Source organism: Pristiophorus japonicus, chromosome 1 (assembly GCF_044704955.1).
Source record: "Pristiophorus japonicus isolate sPriJap1 chromosome 1, sPriJap1.hap1, whole genome shotgun sequence".
NCBI lineage: Eukaryota > Metazoa > Chordata > Chondrichthyes > Pristiophoridae > Pristiophorus > Pristiophorus japonicus.
Genome location: NC_091977.1, coordinates 413,407,850 through 413,434,212, shown reverse-complemented (window position 1 = coordinate 413,434,212; position 26,363 = coordinate 413,407,850). Strand labels below are relative to the sequence as shown.

At 45.1% G+C, this 26,363-nt stretch overlaps 1 protein-coding gene across 1 annotated transcript; it reads right to left on the bottom strand.

Annotated features, from left to right (window-relative positions):
- Positions 1-9,259: 9,259 nt before the first annotated feature.
- Positions 9,260-16,392, bottom strand: penkb (proenkephalin b). Its single transcript, XM_070892055.1, has 3 exons — positions 16,102-16,392; positions 15,254-15,394; positions 9,260-10,231 (listed from the first exon to the last, which is right to left on the bottom strand). Exons 2-3 carry the CDS (start codon positions 15,389-15,391, stop codon positions 9,569-9,571), a joined length of 801 nt encoding a protein of 266 aa, XP_070748156.1. The 5' UTR covers positions 15,392-15,394; positions 16,102-16,392; the 3' UTR covers positions 9,260-9,568.
- Positions 16,393-26,363: the final 9,971 nt, after the last annotated feature.

Below are 26,363 nucleotides of genomic sequence, written 5' to 3'. Positions count from 1 at the left end.
AGCATTAGATTAAAAGAAGAGGCTTATAATGTTGGGAAGAATAGTAGTAAGCTTGTGGATTGGGAAAGCTTTAGAATCCAGCAAAGCATGACCAAAAAATTGATAAAAAGGGACAAAATAGAATAAGAGAGTAAACTAGCAAGAAATATAAAAAGAGATTGTAAAAAGAGATTGTACATGTATGTAAAAAGGAAGAGAGTTGCAAAAGTAAGCGTTGGTCCCTTTGAGGCTGTGACAGGTGAAATTATAATGGGGAATACGGAAATGGCAGAGACTTTAAACAAATATTTTGTATCTGTCTTCACAGTAGAAAACACAAAAAGCCTACCAAAAATAGTGGGGAACCAAGCAGCTAATAAGAGTGAGGAACTTAAAGTAATTAATATCAGTAGAGAAAAAGTACTTCAGAAACTAATGGGACTAAAAGCCGACAAATCCCCTGGACCTGATGGGTTATATCCTAGGGTTGTAAAAGAAGTGGCTGCAGAGATAGTGGATGCATCGGTTGTGATCTTCCAAAATTCCCGAGATATTAGAACGGTCCCAGCGGATTGGAAGGTAGAAAATGTAAACCCACTATTCAAGAAAAGCGGGAGAAAGAAAGCAGGCTAGTTAGCCTGACATCAGTCATTGGGAAAATGCTGGAATCCATTATTAAGGAAGTGGTAACAGGGCACTTCGAAAATCGTAATATAATTAGACAGAGTCAACAGGGTTTTATGAAAGGGGAGTCATGTTTTTCAAATTTATTAGTGTTTATGAGGATGTAACTAGCAGGGTAGATACACAGAACCATTGGATATAATATATTTGGATTTCCAAAAAGCATTCGATAAGGTGCCACATAAAAGGTTGCTATGCAAGAAAAGGGCTCACAGGGTTGGGGGTAATCTATTAGCATGGAAGATTGGTTAACGGAGAGAAAACAGAGCAGGGATAAATAGGTCATTTTCCAGTTGGCAGGCTGTAACTAGTAGGGTGCCACAGGGATCGATGCTGGGCCTCAACTATTTACAAGCTATATTAATGACTTAGATGAAGGGACCGAGTGCAATATATTCAAGTTTGCTGCGATACAAAGCGAGGTGGAAAAGTAAGCTGTGAGGAGGATACAAAGAGCCTGCAATTAACCTGATATAGATAGGTTAAGGGAATAGGCAATAAGGTGACAGATGGAGAAAAATGTGGGGAAATGTGAGGTTATTCACTTTGGTAGGAAGAATAGAAAAACAGAATTTTTTTAAATGGTGAGAAACTATTAAATGTTGATGTTCAGAGAGATTTAGTTGTCCTCATACAAGAAACACAGAAAGTTAGCATGCAGGTATAGCAAGCAATTAGGAAGGCAAATGGCATGGTGGCCTTTATTGCAAAGGGGTTGGAGTATGAGAGTAAGGAAGTCTTACTACAATTGTACAGGTCTTTGGTGAGACCACACAGTTTTCCACATTACTGATTTTTGGTGCAGTTGTAGAGTTACGGCCGATTTTTTAATGACTGACCGTGCCAAAAAAAAAGTTGCAAGTTTCGCCGGAATCAACTTTCATTTTGGAGCGGCGCACATAGACTTTAAGCGCTGTGGGTGGGGCTTAAGGTCTGCGCTAAAAAAACTGAGGTAGCCAGGGTAACGAGGGACACACTGAGGGGCTGAGGCTGGAAAGTGAAACATACACAAGACATAAGAAATTGTAGAGCCCCGGTGCCGCTCCTATCCCGGGCCGAAAGGCCCCCCCGCCCCGCCACCGGTGCCGGTGCCATTCCATTACTGCAAGAATGAACAGACACAACTGTTGCTAGTTGTTTCAACTGAGCTCTATGTTTAATTTGAAGGAAATGCTTTTCATTGTCCTTGACTGCCTCTCGGCAGCTCATTGTATAAATAACAACAGCAACTTGCACAAGCACCTTTCTGCAGCAAATTGCCCCAAGCCTCTTCATATTAGGAGGTGCTGATCCTATCCAGGGCCAAAAGGCCTCCCGCCCCTACCGCCATTCCTATCTCCGGCCGAATGGTCTCCCTCCCCCGGTGCCACGCCTGTCCCGGGCCAAAAGGCCCTCCTGCCCCCAATGCCACTCCTATCCTGGGCTGAAAGGCCCCCTGCCCTCACCGCCACACCTATCCTGGGCCGACTGGGCCCCCGCCCCCAGTGCCGCTCCTATCCCCAGCCGAATGCCCCCCCAGCCCCCAATGCTGCTCCTATCCCAGGCCAAATAGCCCTCCGCACTCAGTGTCGCTCCTATCCTGGGCCAAATGGCCACCAACCCTGTTAGAAATGTAAACTTGTATATACCTTGTACAGCCACGAGAGGGATCATCCCCTGGAGTCCCAAGGAATCTCACAATCCCTTGGGAGCACAATCCCTTGGGAGCACAGGTACTTAAGGAGGCCTCACAGGCTGGAGAGGTACTCTGGAGACCTGCAATAAAAGACTAAGGTCACACTTTACTTTGAGCTCACAGTATTCAGTCAGACTCCTTATTCATACATATCAACTGGTGACGAGATACAGATGACGAATCCAATGATGCAGAGAACAGTGGGCATCCTGGAGAAATTCTCGGAGGGAGATGATTGGGAAACCTTCGTGGAACGACTCAACCAATACTTCATGGCCAATGAGCTAGATGGGGAAGAGAGTGCAGCCAAATGTAGAGCGATCCTCCTCACTGTCTGTATGGCCTCATGAAGAATCTGCTCACTCCAGTGAAACCCACGGAGAAATCGTACGATGATTTGTGCACACTGGTCCGAGAGCATTTGAACCCGAAGGAAAGAGTTCTGATGACGAGATACCGGTTCTATACAAAAGATCTGAAGGCCAGGAAGTGGCAAGTTGTGTCGCCGAGCTAAGACGCTTTGCAGGACATTGCGAATTTGAAGGACATTTGGAGCACATGTTCAGAGACGTTTTCGTACTTGGCATTGGCCATGAAGTGATACTTCGCAAACGTTTGACTGTAGAGACCCCAACCTTGAGTAAGGCCATAGCGATAACCCAGGCGTTCATTGCCACCAGTGACAATACTAAGCAAATCTCTCAGCACACGAGTGCTGCCACAAGTACTATGAACAAAGTGATGTTGTTTTCAAATGGCAACATACAGGTAGGCCCCACATGCCTGCAGATGCACGTCTGCGGATGTCTCAGAGTCTACCATCAAGGGTGATGAAACATAGAAATATAGAAACATAGAAAATAGGTGCAGGAGTAGGCCATTTGGCCCTTTGAGCCTGCTCCGCCATTCAATGAGTTCATGGCTGAACATGTAACTTCAGTACCCCATTCCTGTTTTCTCGCCATACCACTTGATCCCCCTAGTAGTAAGGACTGCATCTAACTCCTTTTTGAATATATTTACTGAATTGGCCTCAACAACTTTCTGTGGTAGAGAATTCCACATGTTCCCCACTCTCTGGGTGAAGAAGTTTCTCCTCATCTCGGTCCTAAATGGCTTACCCCTTATCTTTAGTCTGTGATCCCTGGTTCTGGACTTCCCCAACATTGGGAACATTCTTCCTGCATCTAACCTGTCTAAACTCGTCAGAATTTTAAACATTTCTATGAGATCCCCTCTCATTCTTCTGAACTCCAGTGAATACAAGCCCAGTTGATTCAGTCTTTCTTGATATGTCAGTCCCGGCATCCCAGGAATCAATCTGGTGAACCTTCGCTGCATTCCCTCAATAGCAAGAATGTCCTTCCTCAAGTTAGGAGACCAAAACTGTACACAATACTGCAGGTGTATTGCAAGACCATGAACACTGTGTTGGCGCTGTGGAGGTGATCATCGTTTCCATTCATGCCACTTCAAAGGGTACGTTTTTAAGGGCTGTGGAACATATGTGCAGGCGAGCTGCAAACCCTGTTAATCCTGAAAACCACCATGTTGCAGAGATCCATGGCGGGTCACGTGAACCAGAGCCTCAGACCGAGGTGGCAGAGGTATATGGGGTGCACACGTTTACCACAAAATGTCCCCCGGTAATGCTGAAGGTTGAACTAAATGGACTCCCGGTGTCAATGGAGCTGGACACGGGCATGAGCCAGTCCATTATGAGCAAAAAGACTTTCGAAAAATTGTGGTGCAGCAAGGCCTCAAGTCCAGTCTTGACTCCCATTCGCACGAAACTGAGAACTTACACAAAGGAGCTACTGTAAAGGTTGTAGTGCAACAAGGCCTCAAGGCCAGTCTTAAATTCAGTTTGCACGAAACTAAGAACTTAAACAAAAGAACTAATTCCTGTAATCGGCAGTGCTACCATAAAGGTCTCCTATGATAGAGCGGTGCACAAGCTACCACTCTGGGTGGTACCGGGCGATGGTCCCACACTGCTCGGTAGGAGCTGGCTGGGAAAGATACGCTGGAACTGGGACGACGTCCGAGCGCTCTCGTCCGCAGACGACACTTCGTGTGCCCAGGTCTTAAACAAGTTCCGTTCACTGTTCAAACCAGGCACCGGGAAGTTCCAAGGAGCAAAAGTGCAGACCCACCTGATTTCGGGGGCGCGACCCATACATCACAAGGTGAGAGCAGTACCGTAGATGATGAGAGAAAGTGTAGAGATCGAGCTAGACCGGCTACAAAGAGAGGGCATCATTTTGCCGATTGAATTCAATGAGTGGGCCAGTCTGATTGTTCCAGTCCTCAAGGGAGACCGCACCGTCAAAGTCTGTGGTGATTACAAAGTAACTATCAATCGTTTCTCTCTGCAGGATCAATACCCACTACCAAATACCGATGACCTCTTTGCAATGCTGGTGGGAGGAAAGACGTTCACGAAGCTGGATTTGACTTCAGTCTACATGATGCAGGAACTGGAAGAATCATCGAAGGCCCTCACCTGCATTAACATGCACAAAGGTCTTTTTGTTTATAACAAATGCCCATTTGGAATCCGATCAGCAGCGGCGATGTTCCAGAGAAACATGGAAAGCTTACTGAAGTCAGTCCCGCGGACAGTGGTCTTCCAGGACGACATCCTGGTTACAGGTCGGAACACAGTCGAGCATCTTCAGAACCTGGAGGAGGTTCTTAGTCGACTCAACTGCGTGGGGCTCAGGTTAAAACGCTCAAAGTGCATTTTCCTGGTGCCTGAAGTGGAGTTCCTGGGGAGATGAATCGCGCCGGACGGCATCAGGCCCACCGATTCAAAGACGAAGGCAATCTAGAACGCACCGAGACCACAGAATGTGATGGAGCTGCGGTCGTTTCTAGGACTCCTGAACTACTTTGGTAACTTCTTACCGGGTCTCAGCACACTGTTATAACCACTGCACACCTTACTGCGTAAAGCAGATGAATGGGTATGGGGCAAAAGCCAAGAAAATGCCTTTGTAAAAGCTAGAAAACTGTTATGCTCAAACAAATTGCTTGTGTTGTATGATCCATGTAAGCATTTGGTACTAGCATGTGATGCGTCGTCATATAGCGTCGGATGTGTATTGCAGCAAGCTAATGATTTCGGGAAACTGCAACCGGTTGCTTATGCATCCAGGAGTCTGTCTAAGACTGAGAGAGCCTACAGCATGATTGAAAAAGAAGCGCGTGTCTATGGGGTAAAGAAAATGCATCAATACCTGTTTGGGCTAAAATTCGAATTGGAAACTGACCAGAAGCCACTCATATCCCTGTTTTCCGAGAGTAGTGGGATAAATACCAACGCATCGGCCCGCATCCAGAGATGGACGCTCACGTTGTCCGCATACAACTATGCCATCCGCCACAGGCCAGGCACAGAAAACTGCGTCGATGCTCTCAGCAGGCTGCCATTGCCCACCACAGGGTGGAAATGGCGCAGCCCGCAGATCTAACCATGGTTATGGAAGCATTTGAGAGCGAGCAATCACCCGTCACTGCCCGGCAGATCAAAACCTGGAGAAGCCAGGACCCCTTATTATCTCTAGTCAAAAGCTGTGTGCTTCACGGGAGCTGGTCCAGTGTCCCAGTGGAAATGCAGGAAGAGATAAAGCGGCGCAAAGAGGAAATGTCTATACAGGCAGACTGCCTTCTGTGGGGCAATGGAGTAGTGGTCCCCAAGAAGGGCAGAAACACCTCCATCAATGACCTCCACAGTACCCACCCAGGCATCGTAACGATGAAAGCGATAGCCAGATCCCACGTGTGTTGGCCCGGTATCGATGCGGACTTAGAGTCCTGTGTTCACAGATGTAATACATGCTCGCAGTTAAGTAATGCACCCAGGGAGACGCCGCTAAGTTTATGGTTTGGCCCTCCAAACCGTGTCGACTATGCAGGCCGGTTCTTGGGTAAAATGTTCCTTGTGGATGTAGACGTGGATTGAATGTGAGATAATGTCAGCTAGCACATCCGCAGCCACTACTGAAAGCCTGCGGGCCATGTTGCCACAGACGGCCTACCTGGTGAACGACAACGGGCCATGTTTTACCAGTGCTGATTTCAAAGAATTCATGACCCGTAATGGGATCAAACATGTCACATCTGCCCCATTTAAACCAGCGTCCAATGGCCAGGCAGAGAGTGCAGTGCAAACCTTCAAGCAAGGCTTGAAGAGGGTAACTGAAGGCTCACTGGAGACTCGCCTATCCCGAGTCCTGCTTAGCTACTGCACGAGACCCCACTCACTCACTGGGATCCCACCTGCTGAACTGCTCATGAAAAGAGCACTTAAGATAAGGCTCTCATTAGTTCACCCTGATCTACATGAACAGGTAGAGAGCAGGCGGCTTCAACAAAGTGCATACCATGATAGTGCAAATGTGTCACGTGCGATTGAAATCAATGATCCTGTATTTGTATTAAATTATGGACAAGCTCCCAAGTGGCTTCTCGATACTGTCGTGGCCAAAGAGGGGAGCAGGGTGTTTCGGGTCAATCTTTCAAATGAACTCATTCACCGGAAACACTTGGACCAAATCAAACTCAGATTCACTGACTATCCTGAGCAACTCACCTTGGACCCTACCTTTTTTGATCCCCCAATATACACACCAGTGGCAACCGGCACCACGGTTGACCACGAAGCAGAACCCATCATCCACAGCAACCCAGCAGGGCCCAACACACCAGGCAGCCCAGCAAGGCCAGCTGCACAGCAGCCCAGCGAGGGCCCAACAAATGATTCAACAACACCAGCTTTCACACCGAGATGATCAACTAGGGCAAGAAGGGCCCCAGATCGACTCACATTGCAAATAGTTACACTATTGACTTTGGGGGGGGAGTGTTGTTATATATGTAAGCTTGTATTTACTCTGTACAGCCACCAGAGGACTCATCCCCTGGAGTCCCAAGGGATCCCATAATCTCTTGGGAGCACAGGTATTTAAGGAGGCTTCACAGGTTGGTGAGGCACTCTGGAGACCTGCAATAAAAGACTACGGTCACACTTTACTTTGAGCTCACAGTGTTCAGTCTGACTCTTTCTCCATACACTACAGGCCCCTTAGTGGATGAGACTGGGGAATTAATAATGGGAAACAGAGAAATGGCAGAGACATTGAGCAAATATTTTGTATCAGGCTTCATGGTAGCAGACACTAAAAGCATCCCAATAATTGATAATGAAGGGGCTATTGGGAGGGGGGAACTTAAAACAATCACTATCACTAGAGAAAAAGTACTAGACAAACTTATGGTCTTGAAAGAAGTGAATGCAGAGATAGTGGATGCATTGGTTGTAATCTACCAAAATTCCTTGGATTCTGGGGATGTCCTAGTGGACTGGAAAACTGCAAATGTAACACCCCTATTTAAGAAAAGAGGAAAACAGAAAGCAGGAAACTATCGACCAATTAGCCTAACCTCTATCATTGGAAAAATGCAGGACTCCACTATCAAGGAAGTAGTAACAGGACATTTAGAAAATCATAATACAGTCAAGCAGAGTCAGCATGGTTTTATGAAAAGGAAATCATGTTTGACAAATTTGCTGGATTTCTTTGAGGGTAGATAAAGGGAAACCAGTAGATGTACTGTATTTGAATTTCCAGAAGGTATTCGATAAGGTGACACATAAAAGGTTACTGCACAAGGTAAAAGTTCACGGGGTTGGGGGTAATACATTAGCATGGATAGAGGATTGGCTAACTAACGGAAAACAGAGAGTCGGGAGAAATGGGTAGTTTTCAGGTTGGCAAACTGTAACTAGTGGGATGCCGCAGGAATCAGTGCTGGGGCCTCAACTATTTACAATATGATTTGGATGAAGGGACCGAGTGTAATGTAACCAAATTTGCTGATGATACAAAGAGAGGTGGGAAAGCAAGTCATGAGGAGGACGCAAAGAATCTGCAAAGGGATATAGATCGGCTAAGTGAGTGGGCAAAAAATTGGCAGATGGAGTATAATGTGAGAAAATGTGCCACTTTGGTAAGAAAAATAACAAAGCAAATTTTTATTTAAATGGAGAGAGATTACAAAGCCTGCAGTACAGAGGGATCTGGGCGTTCTTGTACATGAAACACAAACAGTTAGCATGCAGGTACAGCTAGTAATTAAAAAGGCAAATGGAATGTTGTCTCTTATTGCAAGGGGGGTGGAGTATAAAAGTAGGGAAGTCCTGCTACAACTGTATAGGGTGTTGGTGAGACCACACCTGGAGTACTGCATACAGTTTTGGTCTCCTTATTTAAGGAGGGATATACTTGCATTGGAGGCAGTTTAGAGAAGGTTCATGAGGTTGATTCCTGAGATGAAGGGGTTGTGTTTTGAAGAAACGTTGAGCAGGTTTGGGCTATACTCATTGGAGGTTAGAAGAATGAGAGGTGATCTTATTGAAATGCATAAGATTCTGAGGGGGCTTGACAGGGTAGATGCAGAGAGGGTGTTTCCCCTCGTGGATGAATCTAGAACTAAGGGGCATAGTTTCAGAATAAACCATGATCTTATTGAATGGCAGAGCATGCTCGAGGTGCCAAATATTCTACTCCTGCTCCTATTTCTTTCTTATATGTTCTTATATAATAAGGGGTCACCCATTTAAAACAGAAATGAGGAGGAATTTCTTCTCTCAGAGGGTTGTGAATCTTTGGTATTCTCTACCCCAGAGAGCTGTGGAGGCTGGGTCATTGAATATATTTTTGTGGAGATAGACAGATTTTTGAACGATAACAGAGTCAAGGCCTATGGAGAGCAGGCAGGGTAGTGGAGTTGAGGCCAAGATCAAATCAGCCATGATCTTATTGAATGGCGGAGCAGGCTCGAGGGGCCAAATGGCCTACTTCTGCTCCTATTTCTTATGTTCTTATATTATGTTATAAAAAATACACAAAACAGTTTATCATTTTGCGGTTAGATTTATTTGAATATGTACAACTAGGCAGTTGAGATTTTATCTTTGTCTTACATTTAATGAAAATTAGACAACATTTAACAAATTACAGTTGGAGAAGAAAGTGCACAAAGAAGGCGTACAATTAAATTTGACAATCTCATCTTGACTAAAGGCAACATAGAACTGCACGTAACATGTGGGTTGCAGGTCGCCTGTTCTTGGTAACTAAACAGTAAAAAAGACACCTGTACATTCTAAGCAACACAGTACACATAAATATGAGAACAGAGACAGTCTTTCTGATTGTACATCTAAGTTCTCATAAATCCACCATATCTCTTTTCAAGTTCAGGGACTTCTTTGGAATAAATTTCACCATCTTCATCAGAAGGAACGAGAGCATCATTCCAGCGTTTCATAAATCCACCATACCTTTTCTGGTAATCTGGTTTACCAAATCTTCGCATGAAGCCTCCATATCTCTTTTGCAATTCTGGCAAATCTTCTAATTCAGGGCTTCTCTTGAATCCATTCATGAATCCTCCATACCGCTTCATGATCTCGCTGCGGCTATCAGAGTTGCTGTGGTCCAAGTAATGCTTCTGTTCATTGAGCTCACTTAAGTTCAGCAGCTCTCTCAGAATGTCAGCAGAATCTACTGAAGAATCGCTCTCAATGTCCTTCTTCATAAACCCTCCATATCTCTTACTCAGTATCTCTCTTCCCTTATTTTCATCGTCGACTTTGGAAATATGTGTATATGTGTCACCAGTGTCTCCTTTTTTCATGAAGCCTCCATACCGCTTCATGAAGCCGCCATATTTTTTGCTTAAAAGCAGATGTTGCTCTTTTTCTTTGTCATTTTCAGGAGAACTTTGACTGTCATCATGGGGTTTGTTGACTTCCTCTAGCTCCTTACACATCCCCCATGCCTTTCCTGATGGCAGCTTACCTTCACACTCTAATGTGCAACTCTGAAATAAAATAACATTTATATATCAAAGAATGCGTAATTCAACTGAAAAGCAGTATGACAGTCATACAGATCAAGGAGACATCGATGGCCAAACAAGTTCCTGTATTTTATTGTTGTAAAATCTATTGCAACTCCCTGGCCTTGCTATGTATGGTGGAGTGAAGAGAGAGAGTTCAGTTGCATGTGATACATATATTTAGCAATTTTATTACATCAGTTTGTGATATAATTCAACTTCTTTATCCAAGTTCAGCTGATGTGAGAGCAGACAGCCAACTTAATAAAAACATTTTCTGAAATGTCACCAATTGCAAGAGCATCAATGGCTTGAGAGCACCATCACCACAAGGACTGCAGCAGTTTAAGGAGAAGGCCCACCACCTTCTCAGATCAACTAGGGATGGGTAATAATGGCAGTCTTGCCAGTGTTGCTTTCATTCTGGGAACAAAAAGCTCCATCGGAGTTTCACTGGACCATTTCTGGATTATGTATAATCTGTGAAAGTGGTTGTCTACTTTGATCGTATTCAGCACTAATTAGGACATTATTTTTTTTCTACGGTAATAGTTATGCAACTAGATAATAATTACAAATGATACAAAGTAACAGCTAAACTGCAGACTATGGCTAGATAACAGTCCAGAAGTTAGGTGAGGATCCCTCAGTATCCTATCAATGTCCAATTGGGCGTTCAATAACACAGTATGTAAACTGAGCTGACTAAGTTTGGCCCATATCAACTGCAGGCAATATGTTAACAGTGAATGGATACACGTGAGTAACTTCACACACTAGTGTCCTAGAATTCAGATGACTGTTCACAGTTGATGGTATTTGAACCCTTCAGTGTAATTGTTGTCTTGGATTACATTAAATATTTGTTATTTTCGGATTTTTACATAGCCACATTTTTTGTATTATGATCTTTAAAAAAAGACTGAGAGAAGGTACTGATTGTGCAAGTGAGTTAAATGACATCGATTCGAAGCCAGCCCACGCTAATAGGATAAAAGTTTGCTGACTGTATAGGTTTTATGTAAAATTAGTTTGGATCATCTCAATTCAGTTGCCAGAGGCGTCAAATTGCACAAAGTGTCTGTTGTTGACGGCAAATTCTAATCTGACTCAGTAGTACGATGCGGTTGGGAACGAAATGGCAAGATATTGCATTGGTTCAGTTGGGCTACTCTTCGAAGGTTAGCGCTAAGGCATGCTGGGGCATTATCTGACCGGGTATTGTTTGACGATGAGCACCGGGAAGTATTTAATTTCCTAATACTAAAATTATTCGTCTTAAAAAGCACGGATTTTATATTTAAAACAGGAGGAAAGACAGTGAAGATGCAGTTCTGGAACCGAGCTGTCCAGAGGTGCGAGATACAGTCCAGCTCTAGCAATAAGCATCACAGAACAGTGGCTACTTGAGGAAGATGAAACTATATTTCTGTGTTTATTTTGCACATATTTAACTTAATAATAATTTGGATAAAAGTGCTGTCAATCATGCATTAAATGTTATTATTTGCCTTAAGCAACTAAGCAATTGCCGTTGAGGTAAAACAATGTATATTCTCAAAACCGGACATAATTTCCGACAGTTCCCCCACTCGCAGATATAATTATCAAAAACCAGACAACTGGCCACTAACGAAAGCTATTAAAACCCAATAAAATACTGGTGGACCAGGTTTTTTCTCGAAAACTGAAATTGTAAAATTGTTTTTGCACAAGCGGCCGACGTTGCTTGTGTACCATCCACATATTCAGTACTCAGCATAAATTCTGGCTCTCAATGCGCTCTTCCGTCCATACAGCGGCGCAGTCGAATCCTTTGCATGAAAAGCTGGGATGTCACTGAAGTTGCAAACCTAGAACAGACTGGCTTACAAGTCGAGACTAAGAGGACCAAGATATTTGCTTCAATCCTTCATTAATTGCAATATCCCCCCTCATCTTTTAAACTTATTAAAGAGGAATGATCTTTGGAGAGCTGTGAATGACTTAGTAATCTTCCTCCGATTCAGCTACATTAATGTGTGAACATGAAGTAAACAATTCTTTACCTGGTCTGAAATGTTCCAGCTTTGTATACGCGAGACAAGCCCAGATTCAAGATTCTGCCTGCACCAACTACACATGGAACAGTTTATACCGAGCTAGTTTACTCTTATTTCAGAATGTAGCCCAGATTTTATATTGTCCGTGGATCCATATGGAGCCTGACTGCTGAGTAGAGCAACCAGGCTGTGTTTGACCATGAACACCACCGTCTTTATGGGGAAGGGGAGGGGAGGGGAGGGATAGCCCCCCCACCTCCCAAATCTACAGAACCACAGTTTTAAAAATTCATTCTCGGGATGTGGGCGTATCTGGCAAGTTCGGCATTTATTGCCCACCACTAGAAGATGGCGGCGGGCCTTTTAATTCACCCTACAGCAACACATATGCAATGAATTTTGAACTTTAATAGCTTTTCAAATGAAACAATATAATGCAGATGTAGGAAAGATAATGATTTCCACACATTATTCTTCCCATGCTATTGAAGTTTTGTAACATTGCTAACACTTTTATATGATTACACTGAATTGAATGATCGCTGTACCGGTTTCTGATCCATTCCCAGAGCTGAGAAATGCGTCGCAAACAGCCGACGACAGATCGGCACGACAATCATCTGGTCACTATTTAGTTGAATCGAAGCCCCAGTAAATGATTTCCACTTTGATACTGCCGCCAGTTTGCCTTCCAACGCCACTTCTTGAAGAATGCTATCTCTCCAGTACGCCTGGTTAGTGAAGATGATTGCAATTCCATCCCACATTTGGTTCAAAGAAACGGATTGTATTCTGCTGTTAGGTTACTGCAGATAAGACAGCCTGGAATTTGGTTGGAAGATTTGGTCGAACAAATAATACAATTTCGCAATTTTACCCGAACCTTTCTTTTAATCAAAAAAAGCTAAATTCGTAAAATATCAACATTTCTATTTTTTGCAAAAACAAAGTACTTGTGTGCATCCTCCACATGTAAATCGAAGTAAAGTGTGTATATGCTGTGTTCAACACCTGCTGCTGAGAGGAAGAATGCACAATAATGTAGCGCGGTTGTCTTTTGGGTGCTGGTTATTGGCATCCCTGTTGTTTCAAGGCTGAGGCTGGCAAAGTCCACTCTTTCATAACGTAACACTCCATATCTTGGCCCTTTCATGCCCGTTTGGACCAGCGTGTCTCTTCATGTCTAGTAATTGTTACCTTTTAGAAACATCTGTGTTTCAGATCCAGCTTGCAGGTTTGCTCCTCACTAACGATAAACACGTTGGTCGGTAATTTATACCTATTTTTAACTATAACACGAAATTTTAATTTCAGTGGCATTTCTGTGTTGTAAAGGAATAAGCAGGCTCTATAAAAAAAACTGCAAATGCCGGAAATCTGAAACGAAAAGTGAAAATGCTGAAAACTAGTTGGCCAGTCAGCATCTGTGAAGGGAAGACAATTTAACATTTCGTGTATAACCTTTCATCAGAACTGCATCGGGAAATATGAAATGGTCTATTTTCTCCACACCGGCTGACTGAAAGTGTTTCCACCGTTTTCTGTTTTTGAGGCGGGATATGCAAATATTCTCATATTGAATTGAATAAATTCTCCACAACATGTAATTTCCCAACATGGAGAAAAGTGCGCTAAATTAATTTATTTGCTGGCTTATCTCACCTTTAGGTCCCACGTATTATTGATTCATTGAGGGCTTTCTTCGAGCGTTGTGAGACGAAAGATTCACTCTCCTGCCGAGTCGGCACTGGGACTCCGAGTAGGGCGGGCTGGGATCGAGCACCCGGCCAGTTCGGAGTCACTAGAGCAAACTGCGTCTAATGTATTGCGGCTCACAAAGTTTTTCATGATGTCATTACTGAAGTTAGACTCCTATTATCTTATTTAAAACCATCTTACATCACTCAGTGAGAGTGGATTATCAATCAAATAAAAACGTCCAATTGTCTTTATAAAAGTGCTTTTCTCCAAACTGAGCCTGAGACTATTCAATACACAGAATTCATGGTGAAGAGTAAAATAGAGTCCCGCCCTCTGTTCAAAACAACAAATTGTCGAGAGCCTGGAAGTGGGATAAGATTGATTAACCGACGAATTTGTTACATTTGTTGCTGTTTCCAGGTCTCCGGGACAAAGTCCGGGAATACAAACACGATTCTATACCTGAGCCGATTGTCCTCGGCTATTTGTCACATTCGCTACCTGTCTTTATCTATTTAATATAGCTCTAACTTTTAACCGAGTTTAAAAAAAAATCTGGCGGGACAAGACTATTGGTAATTAATATGGGAGAGTCGAAAAGTGAGTTTTGTCCGGCGCCTCCCGTGCGGAGTTTGAACTGCGCCGCATTTAGCGGATTGTTTGTGCAGCGAGTCACAGCCGCGATAGTTGGCGCTCGTGGGACTTCAGAACGGCCCGCTTTTGCCTCAATTGCTTTTCTAGACTTTTTTTGTCTTTGGATAAGAACAGGCGGCTGTTCTTTAAAGGATAACCTTGGCGTTACAGGAGCGGGGGGACAGCTATAACTAACACTAATCGCTGCGATGATTTTAGTACCGTGTAATGCTGTCACCCTCTCTCAGTCTTATCTATCAATGCCATCCTTTCTGTCTCTTTCCCGTCTCTCATTCAGAGCACAGCTGCTACAAACACACCGGCAGTGTACAGACTGAAGACGCTGCTTTGATTAAAACAAATGATACAAGTTAAGATGAAAATCAGTCATAAAATATTTGACTGGCGTTTCCAGAGGGCTGTCTCCCTCAGGCGGTAACTTGTAGCGCGGATTGTCTGCTTAGGGACCCGACTAAAAATACAAATGACTTCCTGCAACCGGCTTTTGGTTGATAACCCAAACTTCACATTGACATTAGGGTGTCACGCCGTGGGCTTCCTAAAGCTGTCAGCGCAGAGGATGTGTATGTGCGTACGGTAGGAATTGTTGGTGGCTATTTAAACTCACCAGCGGGTTAAACTCAGTCGAATGGCCGGCCAGATGGTAGGCGCAGTAAGCGCAGTCCTGGTCACAGTCCGCCCCGACCCCCACGAAGGAGGCACACAGCACCACCACCAGGCAATGACACTTCCACAGTAACGCCATGAGCTGCAAATGCAACGCAGAACACAAAATAAACTTAGCCGAGATACTGAAAGGAAAATGCATGTCTTCATTTAAATCCTATTCGGCGTTGGTTACAACATATCTGTAAGACCTTCACATATCAATCAATAAAACGTAATCACAAAATATATCAGGTTTTGGATATTCTATGCTGAGCTATAGGCTTGAATAAATATTGCAGTTCCTTTATTGCCGCAGAATCATGAATAGTCGCCTTTTCGGAAGAGAGCGGTTCCGTACATCGGCTAGACCAACAATTCTCCCAAGTGAAAATAAAAACTAGATTCAAAACAATATCCCAGGCTCTGCCAATTATGTATACTTTTAATTGCACAATATACATAAATAGCGATTCAGCTGCAACACAATCTGTCGAATGTAACTACTATGCAAAAGGGATTAATAAAGGATGACAATTATGTTCCCATTTCATTGTTTATCACGATCTCTATCTGGAAGAAGAATTTATACATAAACTTACTTTTGACTCCGAGCGTAGTACATCAACCATGCTGAAGGACCAAAGCTTGCGTGAAGTTATTTTAGCTTAAAAAAAACCCCGCTCGATTCATTTACAGAGAATTGCAGTTTCAGTGAATTCTGAAAGTTCTACTGTTCCTGTTCACAAGACACCAGGAACACAAGAATCAGGCTGCGTTTCAAAAGACAAGAAGCTGTCTTGCACCTACCTTTGTTTTAGCCTTTCTGAAAATGAAACTCGTCTGAAGCTGGATGCAGCTTTTCTGGCTCTTGCAGACTTCAGCTGGTATTTATAGAGAAATGCGCCGTTCTCCGGAGATAACCTGGAAAATAGACAAATGCCCCGCAGTTATAGCAAGCTGCTTGCCAGTCGACTGATACCCAACTGTCTCGCCCCTCGCCTTTAAGTAAGGGCGGGTCACTGTGGGTAACTGTCAATCTGTCCGGTTGTTAACATTTACAGCGCGTGTGATGGAAGCAACTCTCTCTAATGATCACAAGAAGCAAAGCAGTTGCCTGGAGGTCCCATGACGCAGAACGCACGGACTTTATCTTCCATGACGCGTGACACATTGCCGCCTACGGGACAACACATTTCAGGGTTTAATTGGAAAAAAAAGTGTGGATTTTTAAATGAAGGATGATCGATTGCCCCCAGCCCCTTTTTTAAAGGCTGCACAGGATGAGACTGCAGGGAACATTATCATTCCAATACAAAACCGCTACTCTGAGATCAAATGTAGAAATCCACAACAAAGCAACAAGTGAGACGCGCTCACTTGTAAAGTGTTTCTGAAGGGATAGCAATTGTGGTTATTGAATGTTCGAACTAGACGCGACTGGAAGGGAGCGTGGATTCTTGGGATGGTTTTAGAAGGACAAGTTAAAAGTATATGTAAAATCCGATTAGTTATTTTGCTATTGAGTGATCTGGCACATTTCGTAATATCACAAGCCTCAAAGCAGGATTAGACTAAGGTGGATGTGGGCTGAATCACGCTTTCAGCGTGAAGATCTGTAGAGTAATAGCAAATGGGCACATTTTAGATTAAACTGATTTGATTTTATTTATTGAGAAATATATATTTTTTCTAATTGGGAGTTCATTGGAGCTGGACTGCACTCTAAAGCCCAAAACAAAATGTGCCTTGTTATTTTAACTGCATCTACCTGTTGTGTGCTGCTAACCTGTGACAATAATAATCGTGCAGCAGATCGGCAAATAAAATCAATCCTGGCAAAAGCTTAAGTTGCTTACAGAAGTACATTTTATGATACCAATTGGGCATTGTTATATGGGCGGTAGTCAGGGATTCTCACCTATCTATTTTACAATATGTGACGCCAACTTCTTCAGTTCCCCATACGTGAACTCAAGTGTTCAGGGGTTCTCAATCCAGGAGGATTTTATTTTATTGAAATTCTGCATTTTGTAGTTATAATCCAGATGAAGCCATGACATTTTGTCATCGGGCCAGCCTGGCGCTAGAACTGCGCATATTGCCAGACTTTAGTTTTTTAGCCAAGCGTAAAATAAATTTTAAAAAAATGCTTGATAAAACAGGCACTGTGCACTGCTCCGATGTATCAGGGATAGGCCCAAAGCTCCTGCTTTGAGATTGGAAACACAACAGGGCTATGCTTGTCTAGAATCAAGGGTTAATAGCCCTTACTTTATAGAAATTACTGTGGCATTTCCCCCCACAAATTTCCGTCTCCTTTGTCCCGGTTAGTGTCAGTGAATGTGTACGGGCCAATCGAATATTTCCTCAGCGGTGCTGTTCTTGTCCCAGACCTTCAGCGCGCTCCATGAAACCTCTCTCTGCGGGAGCAGCAAGCTCACAGAAGGATCCGGCAGGGGCGAACTTAGCGTTCGTCTGAGAGCGGCACTGGTCGCAGAATTTACACTGCTGTTTTGGTACTTCTCAAGCAATTTCAATGTAACCAGCAAAACTGGCAAACATTTCAATATCTATTCGTGCAGTGTACAGAGAATGATTTTGCAAAGCTCTTGTACACATTTGGCCAAATGGGGAGAAGGGAATGCTTATATGAAAGATCCAATCTAAAGGATTAATTAGCTTTGTTCCCCTAACTCGATTCCTCGAAATCTGGACCCGAGCCAATTCCTACTGTTCGCCTGGCTCAGTCCAAGCCACTTTATCAGCCTGGATCCAACATGATTTCCACTAGCAAATTAAATACATTGCAGATGACTTGTGAGGTGGCGGCTGTTAACACCAACAAGGTGACTATATATGGGTTATAAGGAAAGTTATGTTAATTTTGTAATTTTATTATATGAATGAAAACAAACGCTTAAAAGGTTAGCAAATGAGGAAAAAAAACATTCTCCAGGATTATTTTCACTCACTGTACAGTAGCATTTTCAATTCTGTAAAAAAGCAAAATACTGCTGATGCTGGAATTTGAAATACAAACAGAAAATGCTGGAAATCTCAGCATCTGTGGAAAGAAACAGAGTTACCTTTTCAGGTCTGTGACCCTTTATTAGAACTTTGCGTCTGTTTTCACAAAACAGAGGGGTGATGCAGATACTGCTAATGAGGAGGAGGAGTGAGAAATATTCAATGAAATAAAAATAGTGAGTGAGGAGGTATTAAGGGGTTTAGCTGCTTTGAAAGTGGATATACTTACTTTGGAGGCAATTCAGAGAAGCTTCACTAGGTTGATTCCAGGGATGAGGGGGTTGACTTATGTGGAAAGGTTAAGAAATAGGAACAGGAGTAGGCCATACGGCCCCTCGAGCCTGTTCCACCATTCAATAAGATCATGGCTGATATAACCATGGACTCAGCTCCACTTCCCCGCCCGCTCTCCATAACCCCTTATCCCTTTATTGTTTAAGAAACTGTCTATTTCTGTCTTAAATTTATTCAATTCCCAGCTTCCACAGCTCTCTGAGGCAGTGAATTCCACAGATTTACAACCCTCTGAGAGAAGAAATTTCTCCTCATCTCAGTTTTAAATGGGCAGCCCCTTATTCTAAGATCATGCCCTCTAGTTCTAGTCTCCCCTATCAGTGGAAACATCCTCTCTGCATCCATCTTGTCAAACCCCCTCATAATCTTATATGTTTCGATAAGATCACCTCTCATTCTTCTGAATTCCAATGAGTAGAGGCCCAACCTACTCAACCTTTCCTCATAAGTCAAACCCCTCATCCCCGGAATTAACCTAGTGAACGTTCTCTGAACTGCCTCCAAAGCAAGTATATCCTTTCGTAAATATGGAAACCAAAACTGCACGCAGTATTCCAGATGTGGCCTCACCAATACCTTATATAGCTGTAGCAAGATTTCCCTGCTTTTATACTGCATCCCCTTTGCAATAAAGGCAAAGATACCATTGACCTTTCTGATCACTTGCTGTACCTGCATACTATCCTTTTGTGTTTCATGCACAAGTACCCCCAGGTCCCACTATACTGCAGCACTTTGCAATCTTTCTCCATTTAAATAATAACTTGCTCTTTGATTTTTTTCTGCCAAAGTGCGTGACTTCACATTTTATGACATTATACTCCATCTGCCAAATTTTTGCCCACTCACTTAGCCTGTCTATGTCCTTTTGCAGATTTTTTATGTCCTCCTCACACATTGCTTTTCCTCCCATCTTTGTATCATCAGCAAACTTGGCTACGTTACACTCAATCCCTTCTTCCAAATCATTAATATAGATTGTAAATAGTTGGGGTCCCAGCACTGATCCCTGCGGCACCCCACTAGTTACTGGTTGCCAACCAGAGAATGGACCATTTATCCTGACTCTCTGCTCTCTATTAGTTAGCCAATCCTCTATCCATGCTAAGGGAATAAGGGGTTATGGGGATAAAGGGATAACGGGTTTTGAGGAATGGGCGGGGAAGTGGAGCCGAGTCCATGATCAGATCAGCCATGATCTTATTGAATGGCGGAGCAGGCTCGAGGGGCCATATGACCTACTCCTGTTCCTATTTATTATGTTCTTTTATTTTTATAATTTCCCAGGCCTGGATGAAATGTATCCCAGGCTTTTAAGCGAAGCAAAATGGGAAATGTCAGAAGTTCTGACCATTATTTTCCAATCCTCTCTGGCTTCAGGTATGGTGCCGGAGGACTGGATGACTGCTAATGTAATCTTCACCATGCGGCAGATACAAGAGAAATGCAGGGAATAGCACCAACAACTGTACATGGCCTTCGTCGACCTCACAAAAGCCTTCAACACTGTCAACCGTGAGGGATTATGGAGCACCCTCCTCAGATTCGGCTGCCCTCAAAAGTTTGTCATGATTCTCCACCTGCTCCATGATGACATGCAAGCCATGATCTTGACCAATGGATCCACCACAGACCCATTCCACGTTCGGACTGGGGTCAAGCAAGGCTGTGTCATCGCACTGACGCTCTTCTCGATCTTCCTTGCAGCAATGATCCATCTTACCCTCGGCAAGCTCCCCGCTGGAGTGAAGCTAAATTACAGGACAAGTGGGAACCTGTTCAACCTCCGCCGCCTCCAGACCAGATCCAAGGTTGTTCCATCCTCCATCATCGAACTACAGTGCACAGATGATGCCTGTGCCTGCGCACACTCGGAGGCCGAACTCCAAGCCATCGTCAACACCTTCACCGAGGCATACGAGAGCATGGGCCTTGTACTAAATATCCGTAACATCCGCTACCATCTTGCCTCCGCCACACAGTGCTGCCCCCCCAGTTATCAAAATCCACAACGAGGCCTTGGACAATGTGAACCATTTTCCATACCTCAGGAGCCTACAGTCAACAAGGGCAGACATCGATGACGAGGTCCAATACCGCCTTCAGTGTGCCAGTGCAGCCTTCGGTTGCCTGAGGAAGAGAGTGTATCAAGACCAAGACCTCAAACCTGGCACCAAGCTCATGGTCTATAGAGCAGTGATGATACTCACCCTCCTATATGGCTCAGAGACATAGACTATGTGCAGCAGGCACTTCAAAACACTGGAGAAGTACCACCAATGCTGCCTCTGCAAGGTCCTGCAAATCCATTGACAGGATAGGCGCACCAACGTCAATATCCTCGCTCAGGCCAACATCCCCAGCATCGAAGCACTGATCATGTTCGATCAGCTCTGCTGGACTGGCCACATTGCCCGCATGCCTGACACGAGACTCCCAAAACAAGCGCCCAATTCGGAGCTCCGACATGGCAAGCGAGCCCCAGGTGGGCAGAGAAAACACTTCAAGGACACCCTCAAAGTCTCCTTGAAAAAATGTAACATCCCCACTGACACCTGGGAATCCCTGGCCCAAGACTGCCCAAAGTGGAGGAAAAGCATCCGGGAAGGCGCTGAACACATCGAGTCTCTTCGCTGAGAGCAAGCTGAAGCCAAGCATTGACAGCGGAAGGAGTGTGTGGCAACCCAGGCACCCCATCCACTTGTTCCTTCAACCACCATCTGCCTCACCTGTGACAGAGACTGTCATGTATTCAACCAGCATTGTAACCCATGTATAATCTGACCTAAGTTGTACACTGTGAGAACAATGACCACTAGGAGACACTCCTAACCTGGACCTTCAGGTATAAAAGGGGAAGCTCCACCCACTTCCATCACTTGAGTGCTAAGGAATAAAGGACAGGTCACAGACTGACCTTCTCTCAAGCATGGGCCTCGTGTGCATTTATACTGTATAGTAAGGACATATCAATGGCGGCAAGAAACTGAGATTTAAACCACGCGAGTATGGCCACTAGCAGAACAGACGAGAGTTACTGTGTTAAGGAATGGTTGGGACAGAGATTCAACATTGTTAAAGCAGCACACAGTTCTCCAGGCAGACAAGGGCAATCGGGCATGCCACAACATGTAGTCGAACCCAGAGGGGGAGTTCGACAGAGACAATGGCAAGCTGAATGGCGATTCACGCCATTGCAAGGGACAATGCGGCCAGTAATAGGGCCATCAACACCTGTTAATGGCGCACTCAAGGACAGTCATGGGGCAGTCAGGGACGATCGACTGGCAAAGGACCTTTTGTTTCCAACAACAGCTCATGTTGGAGGTGTGGAGGCAAACATTCAGCCGGAGTTTGCAGAGATGAGCAAAATAACTGCAGAAATTGCAGAAATGAACGCTGGGGGAAATCGCTGGAAGCTGAAGTTCAGCGAGTTCATGTGGAGCACGTATACAGTTCATACACCAGGACGCCACCGATGATGATGAAAGTGCTCCTTAATGGCATCCCAGTATCAATGGAGCTAGACACGGGGGCCAGTCAGCCCCTGATGGGTATCAAACAGTTCGAAAAGTTGTGGGTGTCCAAGGCCAGGAGGCGAAAATTATTGCCGATTGACGCACAGCTATGGACATTGACAAAGGAGATCATTCCGGTGCAAGGCAGCGCCACGGTAGTCGTGACCCACAAAGATTCGGAGAACAGGTTGCCACTCTGGGTTGTCACGGGGGACGGTCCCACACTACTGGGAAGGAGTTGGCTTGCTGTCATGAACTGGAAATGGGGCGATGTCAATTCAATTTCCTCTGTGGGGCGAGTATCATGCTCACAGATCCTGGACAAATTTGACTCATTATTTCAACCCGGCATTGGCACTTTCATGGGGGCCAAGGTAGTGATTCACATAAACCCGGATGCCAGGCCAGTACACCACAAGGCCAGAGCGGTGTCGTACGTGATGCGGGAAAAGATAGAAGGCGAATTGGACCGTCTGCTGAGGGAAGTCGAATTCAATGACTGGGCGAGACCGATTGTGCTGGTGCTCAAGGTGGATGGGTCGGTCAGGATATGTGGTGATTACAAGGCCACCATCAGTCGGGTGTCACTCCAAGACCAGTACCCGCTACCGAGAGCGGAGGACTTTTTTACGACGCTATCCATTGGCAAACCTTTTTCAAAATTGGACCTGACCTCAGCTTACATGACCCAGGAGCTGGCGAGTGAGTCGAAGAAGCTGACCACCATCACGACACACAAGGGGTTGTTTGAGTGCAATAGATGTCCATTCGGGATTCGCTCGGCCGCCGCGATCTTCCAATGAAATATGGAAAGCTTCCTCAAGTTGATTCCAGGGATGGTGGTTTTTCAGGACGACATCCTCATCACGGGTTACGATACTGAAGAACACCTCCACAACATGGAGGAGGTGCTATGCAGACTGGACCGGGTAGGGCTGCGACTGAAAAAGGTGAAGTGCGTCTTCCTAGCTCCAGAGGTAGAATTCCTGGGGATGAGGGTAGCAGCAGACGGGATCAGCCCTACTGCGTCCAAGATGAAAGCGATCCGGAGAGCACCCAGACCCCGTAACACGACAGAGCTGCGTTCGTTCCTGGGGCTCCTGAACTATTTTGGTAACTTTCTTCTCAAATTGAGCACGCTGCTAGAGCCGCTACATGTGCTCCTACGCATAGGTCGCGAATGGGTCTGGGTGGACAGCCAGGAAAGGGCTTTTAATAGAGCACACAATTTGTTATGTTCCAACAATCTGTTAACGCTATATGACCCATGTAAGAAACTTGTGTTAACGTGCGATGCGTCGTCCTATGGTGTTGGGTGTGTGTTGCTGCATATCAGTGCCAAGGGTCAGTTACAGCCGGTAGCTTATGCCTCCAGAAGTCTGTCCCAGGCAGAAAGGGACTACGGGATGGTAGAAAAGGAGGCGCTCGCATGTGTATATGCGGTAAAGAAAATGCACCAGTACCTGTTTGGCAGGAAATTTGAGCTGGAGACAGATCACAAACCCCTAACGTCCCTTTTGGCCGACAACAAGGCCATAAATGCAAACGCATCGGCCCGCATACAGAGGTGGGCACTCACGTTAGCTGCCTATGACTATACAATTCGGCACAGATCGGGCACCGAAAACTGCGCCGATGCACTCAGCAGGCTCCCACTAGCCACCACTGAGGGGGCTACCGAACATGCTGCTGAGATGGTCATGGCTGTTGAAGCTTTCAGAAGCGAAGGCTCACCCGTGACAGCCCGTCAGATTAAAGTCTGGACAAATAGAGACCCGCTACTGTCTCTAGTCAAGAAATGTGTCCTGAATGGGGACTGGGCAGCCACGTACAGGGCATGCCCTGAGGAGTTTAAACCATTTCACAGGCGCAGGGATAAACTCTCGATTCAGGCCAATTGCCTACTGTGGGGAAACCGCGTAGTCATGCCCCAGATGGGCAGAGAGGTGTTCATCAGAGAACTCCACAATGAGCACCCGGGCATTGTCATGATGAAGGCAATTGCCAGGTCACACGTTTGGTGGCCAGGGATAGACGCAGATCTGGAACTTTGTGTTCACAGGTGCAACACATGTGCCCAGCTGGGCAATGCGCCCAGGGATGCCCCCCTTAGCCCCTGGCCATGTCCCGCCAAGCCTTGGTCACGCATCCATGTGGACTACGCAGGTCCTTTCATGGGAAAAATGATTTTGGTTGTAGTAGACACCTACTCCAAATGGATCAAGTGTGACATTTTAAATTCAAGCACATCCTCTGCCACGGTAGAAAGTCTACGGGCAATGTTCACCGCCCACGGTCTACCGGACATCTTGGTCAGCGACAATGGCCCGTGCTTCACAAGCACTGAATTCCAGAACTTCATGGAATTAACCATGTCAGAACGGCACCATTCAAGCCGGCCTCAAACGGCCAGGCAGAACGAGCAGTGCAGATAATCAAACAGGGGATGTTCAGAATCCAAGGGCGTTCCCTACAAAGCCACTTATCACGCTTTCTGTTGGCCTACAGATCCTGACCACACTCACTCACAGGGATTCCACCTGCAGAGCTGCTAATGAAAAGTCAGTTATCCCTTATACACCCCACCATGAAAGAAATTGTCGAGAGTAGGCGCTAGTTACAATATGACTACCATTACAGGAATGCGACGGAGCGATGTATTGATGTAAATGACCCTATTTTTGTCCTCAACTACGCTGCAGGGCCCAAATGGCTCGCAGACACTGTGATTGCCAAAGAGGGAAATAGGATTATGGTAGTTAAACTTACCAATGGACAAATCTGCCGCAAACACGTGAATCAAACAAAAAGGAGGTTCAGCAACCCCATAGAAGAAGCAGCGGAAGAACACGATGTAGAGTTCACTCCACCACAGGTGACCGAACACTGGAACCAAAGGGAGGAGAGTCCAGTCACTGTGGGCAGTCCGGACAGGCCTGAGGCACCGCAAACCAGCAGATACTTAGGCCAGCGCCCAACAACCGGAGCCCCAACTCAGGTGCTCTACAAGAGAGCGTAAACCACCAGAGAGACTCAACCTGTGATCCCAATAAGACTTTGGGGGGAGATGATGTTATGTATTCAACCAGCATTGTAACCCATGTATAATCTGACCCAAGTTGTACACTGTGAGAACAATGACCACTAGGTGGTGAACTTGTGGGAGACACTCGTAACCTGGACCTTCAGGTATAAAAGGGGAAGCTCCACCCACTTCCATCACTTGAGTGCTAAGGAATAAAGGACAGGTCACAGACTGACCTTCTCTCAAGCATGGGCCTCGTGTCCATTTATACTGTATAGTAAGGACATATCAGAGACTGCAGGTCCCGCATTGGACTCTTCAGTCACCTGAGGACTAATTTCTAGTGTGGAAGCAAGTCATCCTCGACTCCGAGGGACTGCCTATAATAGTACCTATGTTTAAGAAAGGAGAAAGACTGAGTAATTACGTGCCAGTCAGCCTAACCTCGGTGGCGGGAAAAATATTGGAAAAAATTCTGAAGGACAGGATAAATCTTCATTTAGAAAGACAAGGATTAATCAAGGACAGTCAGCACGGATTTGTTAAGAGAAGGTTGTGTCTGACTAACTTGATTGAATATTTTGAGGAGGTAACAAGGAGAGTCGCTGAGGGTAGTGCGTTTGATGTAATGTCTATGGATTTTAGCAGGGTTTTGATAAGGTCATGAACGTAAAAGCCAATGGGATCCAGGGCAAAGTGGCAAGTTGGATCCACAATTGGCTCAAAAGTAGGAAGCAGAGGGTAACGATTGATGGGTGTTTTTGTGACAGCAAGGCTGTTTCCAGTGGGGTTCCGCAGGGCTCAGTACTAGGTCCCTTGCTTTTTGCGGTATACATCAATGATCTAGACTTGAATATAGGGTGTATGATTAAGAAGTTTGCAGATGATACTAAAATCGGCTGTGTAGTTGATAATGAAGAAGAAAGCTGTAGACTGCAGGAAGTTATCAATCAACTGGTCAGGTGGGCAGAACAGTGGCAAATGGAATTCAATCTGGAGAAGTGTGGGGTAATGCATTTTGGGCGGGCTAACAAGGAAAAGGAATACACATTAAATGGTAGGACACTGAGAAGTGTAGAGGAACAAAGGGACCTTGGAGTGCATGTCCAGAGACCCCTGAAGGTAGCAGGTCAGGTAGATAAGGTGGTTAAGAAGGCATACGGAATACTTGCCTTTATTAGCTGAGGCATCGAATACAAGAGCAG

Coding starts and splice junctions, on each gene's coding strand:
- penkb (XM_070892055.1), bottom strand. CDS start 15,391: ATGGCGTTACTGTGGAAGTGTCATTGCCTGGTGGTGGTGCTGTGTGCC. Junction 10,232..15,253: donor CGACTGAGTTTAACCCGCTG/GTGAGTTTAAAT, acceptor ATTTTATTTCAG/AGTTGCACATTAGAGTGTGA.